General features: G+C 38.5%; 1 protein-coding gene across 1 annotated transcript; it reads left to right on the forward strand.

Annotated features, from left to right (window-relative positions):
• The first annotated feature begins 479 nt into the window (after positions 1 to 479).
• Positions 480 to 3,618, forward strand: shld2 (shieldin complex subunit 2). The gene is given in 8 exon segments (XM_042768854.1): positions 480 to 501; positions 504 to 928; positions 930 to 1,311; positions 1,314 to 1,643; positions 2,333 to 2,431; positions 2,593 to 2,796; positions 3,077 to 3,223; positions 3,510 to 3,618. Coding segments are annotated over 8 exon segments (1,677 nt in total). The 3' UTR covers positions 3,578 to 3,618.
• Positions 3,619 to 8,668: the final 5,050 nt, after the last annotated feature.

Genomic DNA, 8,668 nt, shown 5'->3' on the forward strand with positions numbered 1-8,668 from the left:
TTCTTTTCAGCTTTATTCCAATTAATGAAAATTATTTCAGTTAACAGTGGGGACAGCACTGGGCGTAGTTTGCCCAAAGTTGAAAATTTTGTCATCGTTTACTCCCACTCATGTCATTCCTAACCTGTGTGAACACAAAAGAAGATATTTTGTGAAAGGTTTTTTCCATGCATATACCTTTATTCATACATGAAAGTCAACTGGATCTTGTGTTGTCTTGGACGCCATTGACTTTCTTTGTATGGATAAAAACATTTGAAACATTCTTCAAAATATCTTCTTTTGTCTTCCGCAGAAGAAAGTCATGAGGGTGAGTAAATGATGACAAAATTTTCATTTCTGGCTGAACCATGCCTTTAAAAATTTTGTGAACTTTTGTCTGTTTGTTTTAACTAACAGTATGCATTTCTGTTTTCCTACAGATGGCCTCTTTAATCTGGCAATCTGGCCCAATATCAGTCCAACTTAAGGACAGGAAAATGTCAAACAAACCAAAGATTCATGTTTTTTGGGTGCCCCATGTCCCCAAGCACTCGCTGAAGAGGTGCAGGAGAGACCAGCCCCACACTAGAAGACTATGGACCTCACTTGGAGTCAAGGCTGGTTGATTCCCAAGGAAACCATTAGAGATGCCCAAACAGATGATGCATGTGGTACAATGGTTAGTGGAAGAACACAATCTGCAGTTACCTCTGAGAGAGCACTTGAAAGTACATTGGATAAAACGGAAACATCACAGGATGACAGCACTCCATCAGGCTGCCAGTGCTCTCAATCCAAGGAAAAGTCTGTTGAAGAAAAGGAGTTGTGTCCTGTATTTGTGACAAAAAACCTATACAGTAGTTGCTTCCCCTGCTCACATACTAGTTTAAATAGACATGGCAGAGATGAAAGGCCTACATCACCTGATTCAACAGAGACTGAGTATCTTGAGTACATGAACAAAGTCCCAAGCCTTGCTTCTTCGAGGTAGAGTGTCCCGATGTCCAACTTCTGGTTTTCTTGAAGACTTTCTTTTTGGTTCTCCAAACACCCCTCCCAAACAAACGCCCTCAGCCTCTATAAGTTCCCCAGAATTCTACAGTCCTGTGGTCAGCCCTGAAGAGAGGGGCTTGGGGGGAATCTTGCAAAGCTCAGGAGAGTGGCATAATGAGAGTCTAAGTCAAAGACAGCAGGAGAGAGGGCATCCTGACGGCATGCTCTGCTCTCAGGGTAATGCTATGGCTGAAAAACATGTGGATCATGAGGAAGTTGGGCTTGATATTGACTCACCAACTACGTTTGCACAGACTTCACCTAGTCCCACTACTTCTAAAAGGTGAAGTTGTCTCAGTCTGTCAGTAAATCTAAAGAAACAACAGAGCAGAGGGCAAGAAGTACTGCTGCCCCCCTCTGTGGTGCTACAACCCTGCTGGCCAGGTGTAAGACTGATGGTGTACGATATGCCATCTTGGTTGCTGTGGTGCATCCATGCCACTTAAAAGAGGTCAAAGTGAAAACTGGAGCTTCAGCTGGAACCAGTGTGCCTCTAGCAACACTGATAGTTACAGACCTATCAGATGTGGAGATGAAGATGGTGCTATGGAGGACAGCGGCTTTTTGGGCTCTGACAGTTTTTCCAGGAGATATTCTGCTAATTACAGGTTAACCCACTGAGACCTCCTCATTAGATCTATAAATTAACACTTTTTATATTGTGTTGGGCAAATGTTGGTCTTAAAATGGCCAAATATGCAGAAAAATCTGAATTTATGTTAATTCACAAATGTTTATGATATGAAATACTGTGCAATCTCTCATTAAATACAATATTTCAGAATCGTAGAATTCAGGTTTATTGTCCAATTAAGTTATTATTTGACTTATACTTAGATGTTTACTCATGTTCTCGTAATATAACATAAAATATACATATACCATACCACCCAAAAGTTTGGGGCCAGTAAGATTTTTTTTTTCTCAGTAAGGATGCAATAAATTGATCAAAGTGACAGTAAAGACATTTATAAAAGATTTCTGTGAATGTATTTTTAAGCATGCATTTAAATGAATCTTTGTAAATGGAATAGCTGTGAACATAGGAAATTTACAACTAAGTAACAAAACAAGAATATCGGGACAATCCTCAGAAATCATGACCTGTCAGTTCAACAAATGGAGGATCAGTTGATCAAAGCTCATTTAACTAATATACCTAGAACAACAGTGAATCTTCTTAAAATAAAGTGGTCTAAAAGGATGTGTGTTTGAAAAACCACTTGTGAGATATGCAGTCTAATGAAAAGTCCTGTTTGCTTCACTCATAATTGTTTTTCTGTCTTTGCTTTGGCAGATGTGACAGTGCACATAGACAAGTGGAAGACTGAGGCTGTCCTGCAGTCGTCCTTCGCCAGTAAGCTGCTGAATTTGGGACAGATCACAAGGGAACATATACTCCACTAGGTAACAGAAACGTAATTCCTGCTGAGGCTTAACCTAAGCATTTTGCCAAGTTAAAGGTATAGATGTCAAATTGCAATGCCTGTTTCATTTAAATTTTACCTTATTATGTTACTGACTCTATAGGTCTTTTCCTGTTGGTGTAATGTTGATCATGTCTAGCCCCACAGAATTTGAACTGTCATAAATTGAGAACGCTGTGCACTCATCTGTGTGAGGAGCGCCCCCTGTTGGTGTCTCTGCCTCCTCACAAGCCTCAGGATTTGTTCTCCATTCCCTTCATCCGCCTCGGAGCATTACGTCCTGACACACTGGTTCGTGCTCTGCTTAGGGTTAAACACTGGAAATTAATCACAGGTATAGAACCCATTATAATTCCATGTTTCAGATGATATAGTGATGTGATAACATGAAAGTAGCACTGGTTTCAATTACCCAGGTGAGTGGTCTGATGTACAAGAAATAGTCAGACCACTGGATGACACAATTAACCAATCAGAATCAAGTATTGCAGGGAGACAATTAATAAATTGACTTATATGTGCCTTGCGCTTCACATTCACTTCACATACTAAAGGAATTTCAAAGGCAACTAGAAGACATTTTTGTGACATTATGCTGTTTTGCTTGATTTTAGCTTGGTGTGATGAAGCAGAGGGGCTATCCAGATCAGATGGTGTACTAAAAGCCATTTTGAATGTGGTGCAAGGAAATGGTCACCAAGGTGCTGTTATACATTGGGGACCTACTCTCTCTCGGCTGCAGCATTTGGAGAGGAACAAAGGTGTTTTATAATTCAGTGATTCAACCAGAGGTCCAGGCCTCAGGAAACTTCCAAAATGGCCACAGGATGACAGGATTTATTTAATATATTATTTAATATTAAAATTAAAACATTGTTATTATTATTATTATTATTATTATTATTATATTAAAATAGATAGATATTAATACATATGTTTATAATGCTAACACATAAAACAAAGGTGTAAACTGAAATCAATCAAGGTTGAGAACCACTGTAATAAAGAATAAAAAACATCATTTTGTATTGCTAATGCACCTCACAGATGCTGTGTGGGAGTTCAGGTTGCTGCTACCCATGCCTGCCACACACAGGAGTGCGTCACTACTGTAGGTCTGATCTCTTCTTCTGTCTCATGCAAAGTATGTACATACACATACATACACACACACACACACTACCAGTCAAACATTTTTATGTTTAAGAGATCTTTTATTTGAATCAAGAATAAAACAGTAATATTGTGAAATATTATTACTATTTAAAATAAATGTTTTCTATTTTATATATTTTCAAACGTAATTTATTCATGTGATGGAAAAGCGTAATTTTCAGCATCATTAATCCAGGCTTCAGTGTCACGTGATACTTTAGAAATCATTCTATGCTTTGTTGCTTATTTATTATTTATTTTCAGTTATTATTAGTTGTCAATTATTAATAATGATTTCTTATTGTTATCAATAATGATATATTAATAATAATAATAGTTTTGTGGAAAATGTGAGTTTTTGATGAATCTAGTAGTGGGAATATCATGACAATCATTTCAATGGTATTTGTATTTCTAGCAGGTGGCAGAAATCTTCCACTTAAGCATGGTAATTTTTCCATTAATTATCTCTATAAGTAAAAATGGAAAAAAAATGCAGATGAAAATACCTAATTAAAAAGTAAGAAATGTTACATGTGTTTGAAGAAAATTACGCAAAAATAAAAAAAATGTTCTACTCTCTGGGGTCAGCCATCAGGAGATAAAAGGGATGTGTTTCAAGATGCACCAATATACATAGGAGTCTCCAGACCGCTGAGAACACGTTAGTTAAATTTCATTTTCGAAAGATGTCCCGGAAATAAGCGGAAAAGTCCTATATGTTTGTGCTAATTTTTTTTACGCAGGACTGCCTCACAAACGAGGCTCAGTTCAGCGCAGGAGCTGTTCAAAGATTGATTCTGAAAGAGGGATCAATAGCAACGCTTCGTGTGCAAGCATCAGCTCCAGACAAAGTAAGTATCACGCGTCATATCTTGTTTTCCAAAAGAGCTTCTTGGCACTCTGTAAGGCTAATGTAAAGCTACCATTGTCTCTGCCTGTTTTCACTGATGCTGCCTTCTAGGGCTGGACAATATATCGAACGATATGATCATGCGCATCTCGTCAGTAAAGCCGGTTCTATGATTAGCGGTAAATCCCCATCACCTGCTTTCAAATGGAGCTGCAGTTAATACACAGAGCCGTATTTCACTGACAAGCTACGCTATATCGAGTTCATTATTGAAGATGAATCGCCTTTGATAATGAACTCGATATAGCGTAGCTTGTCAGTGAACTACGGCTCTGTGTATTAACTGCGACAGTCTGCAGCGCCAGGCCAGCAGCGTCAAGCTGGAAATGGCTGAGCAAAAGTTATCTTACTAAGCATAGCGCCACGTAGTGTTTTGGATCATTTCAAAGTTTTAATCTACATTGATGTCAAGTCAGCATTTTTTTTAGAACAATTTAATCAGATGATTGATCGATGAGGATAGCTGATCAAAAACAAGGTGCGAGTTATAAGGCTTTTCATAAAACAAAGCTACTAATACAAATGATGGGTTTTCAAATTCTAATTCCAGGAGTAACTGAATGATAATCTATTATTTTAGAATGTTAAGCTTACTCTCGGCTGGCTGGCTCCGTTGTCTGTTGGATCTTCATGCAGAAGATCCAACAGATATAAATACTTTTTTTATGTTTTTGTTTTTGTGTGTGTGTGTGTGTGTGTGTGTGTGTGTGTGTGTGTGTAATGATCAAATTTGATCAAAGACTATAGAAAGGGACTTTGATATGATGCAGGGCAACAACTCCATAAATGCAGTTATGCCCTGAAATTCAAGATATTGGGGCAAAAATGCTCTTGTATGAGTTTTTTTTCTGTCTCATATATATATAAGCGATATCACATGAGCAGAGAGAGCAATCACATGAGTGCTGTTTGTCCCAAATGTGATTTTACACAACAGTTCAGAAAATAAGAAGTTAATAATATGTTATATTTTACAATATATACAATTACATTATTGGGTATTATATATTATTTACTATATCATTGTGTAATTATATTATTGTGTTATATTAGATTAGATTTAGATTAGATTCAACTTTATTGTCATTGCACATGTGGGTACAAGGCAACGAAATGCAGTACAGGGTAAGAAGAAATACAGCATGACATTAGGGAAGGGAGGAGAAAAAAAAACAACACCCAGACTATGCTCCTTTGGGAGTACCGTGTGAGAAAAGAAAAAAAAAGGAACACCTCAGCAACAAAAGCACATTATCAATACAGCATAAACACACAACTTTGCAACAGGGGAGGGGAAAAGGGGGGTCGAGGTAATCCAGCACAGGCAAGCAGCCATCCGCCCTGCAGCCCTATGGCGCTGATCGCAGACCCGCTTGTCAGACTGGCGGTACAAATGGCGAAGGCGAGGGATGGGGGCTGGGTTGAGGTGAATGCATGTCTGTAGATATGTGCGTATGTGTGAGTGTATGTATGTAAAAGTTCTTGTATGTAGGCCTGGAGAGTTACTACTCCTGGCATCAACTCTAGATGCCTCAGTCCGCAGAATTGTGATAGCGATACACAACAAGTTGCCATGCAGGTCCCAGACAGAGTCAACAATCAGCAGGTGTCTGTGGAGTGGGGGGAGGAACACAAGAACGTCTCGCTGCAGTGCTCTTCCGGGGGAGTTGTCTGTTCCAACAGCGGCCTTGGCTGAGGCCAGTACTTGTTGAGGGGAGCAGAAAACAGATAAGATTGGGGTTGTTTGGTCTTGGGGCGAGTAGCCGCATTCCAATTTACACGACTACTCTCTTAGTCCATTCTGGTCTCCAAATTGATCCATTTGCCTTTGCAAAGCCGTGAGCTTCTCCGTGATGGTATCCATATTGCGGTTAATAGTCTCAGTCTCAGTGTTGACCACTCTGCCCTCTGCCCCAATCACAACGGGCAGCCCTTTGAGGCTTTGGACAGCTGTTCCCGTTTTCTGAATTATTCGATAAAAAAGCCTAATCCAATCAGCAGAAGACCTGTTATCATGGTTCCGAATAGGTAGATATCTTCAATGTCCTCCATGGAAAGAGCCGCCAGACACACGACCCGCCACCTCTCCCACGCGTCCATCGTGTAGCCAGCTGCAAACGTTCTGGCAGGGTAGTCAGGTTCCCCCGAACCCAAGCTTCTCATCGAGAAGATGGTGTCAATTGCGTTGAGAGACCAGTTGATCAAATCCATGATTTCAGTTTGGAGAGCAGTGCAGAGAGAGTCTCTCAAAGTACAAGACAATACCTTATATACAATATAACACAGTATTTTCTGTTTTTGCTCTGTTTTGCAAACAAAAATATTACCTATAAAGCCACAGCAGAATTGTTGTGCATCTCATAGCAGCACAGCGGTGTTTAGTTTTTTGAATGAATCCGCGTTTTGAACGAATCGGGTGAACCAATGATTCAAAAGCCCGTTCATAAAGTGAGCCGTTCACTGAATTCCTGAATGAATCAGCAGTTTGAACGAATCGAATGAATGACTCATAAGGACATTTACCGCCACCTGCTGGCAGTTTTACTTTCTTATTTAGAGTATTATTTCATTTAAAAAAAAAGGGGGGGGGGGTTGGGAGACACTTTAAAGCGATTGTTCACCCCCAAAATGTAGCCTAAACGTGTAATAAATTTTATGTTGAATCAAATTAATTATTTCTTTCTTTTTGGGGTATTTTCACAGTAATTAATTGATTAAATAGATTATATAACTTTGTTTTCAATAGAATGGATAAACAAAAGTGCTTTCCTTGACCTCTGTATTAAATTGTTTTTTCAGTATGCTCTGTACATGGTCCTTGAGATGCCCTTTGATTTCACAGCTGTAAGTTGTTGTTTGAAAAGATAATTGGGACCTAATTCAATTTGATGATATATTAATATTTGCTTTTCCTTATTTGCCAGTTTGATTTTCCTCTAATACTAAAATGGTGGTGACTCATTCTCTTGGAAAATTTTGTTCTTGAACGGTATCTTTTTCTCGCTAACGTTTCATTCTGTCCAGCAGACTACAAATTACCATAATTTTCTTTTTTCACAGGAAACATGTCCTCACTGTGTGCAAGTGCTGGAAGAGCAGGAGACTGAAATCTGCAGCAGGGTATGTTTTTTATATCTCAAATAGGGGCACAAAAACAATCAAAACCTGATAATGCTTGCTACATCCTGTTACTGAATGCACAGTATTATTGAAGATATTTCCAACACTTCATTCCATTTGTTTGTCCACCTCATTTAGGAGCCAAGGATAAAAAAAGACCTGCACACTGCAGTTGGATGGCTGCAGAAAAACCTCTGTGTCTTCAGAGGTTTGGTGAAAGAGCTGAGGTTCCTCCAGCTGAAAGAGGAAGACCAGAAGAAAGCTATTCGTCAGCTTTCAAAGGCTGAAATGGCTGACGACCAGCAACTGGCCAAAGAACATTTATATGTTAATATAATATAATATAATATGGACATATTTCTCGATGAGTGCATGGACAAAAGGGGCCTCAAAATTAATGGCATGTTTCTTGAGTTTTGATTTATTTTAGTTTTATTTTATCAATTTTGATAATTATTGTTAAATGTGTGCCTGCTTTGCTTTAACATTTGTTTGTTTTATTTTCTTTGGTTTAATTTATTTCTTAATGTCTTTTGCTGCTTATGTATGATAATGTGTATAATGGAAAAATAATTGTAAAAGAAAAAAAATAAATAAATCAAATGTTCAAATCCTCAAGCTTCCTTTTGTCTATCTAACTCATGTATCTATCATCTAATTAAATCATAATAATAAAATGCTGACTTGACATCAACGTAGATTAAAACTTTGAAATGATCCAAAACACTACGCGCTATGCTTACTAAGATAACTTTTGCTCCGCCCACTTCCGGCTTGACGCTGCTGGCCTGGCGCCGCTGTCCTGAGACTGCTGTGACGTAAGGGTTCTGCGGTTCTGCAACTGTTCTGCAAGCAATCCTGTCTATTGCATTATGTCATAGTTATGATAGAATTAGATTATACGATTTGGAGAGTTCATAGCCTAACTTGGCTATAAGCTTTTAAGTATGATATGATTCATTTGTATTAGCAGTAGAAATAAAACTGATATTCGAGCGTAAGTTTTGGAGGACATGCA

Source organism: Cyprinus carpio, chromosome A13 (assembly GCF_018340385.1).
Source record: "Cyprinus carpio isolate SPL01 chromosome A13, ASM1834038v1, whole genome shotgun sequence".
NCBI lineage: Eukaryota > Metazoa > Chordata > Actinopteri > Cypriniformes > Cyprinidae > Cyprinus > Cyprinus carpio.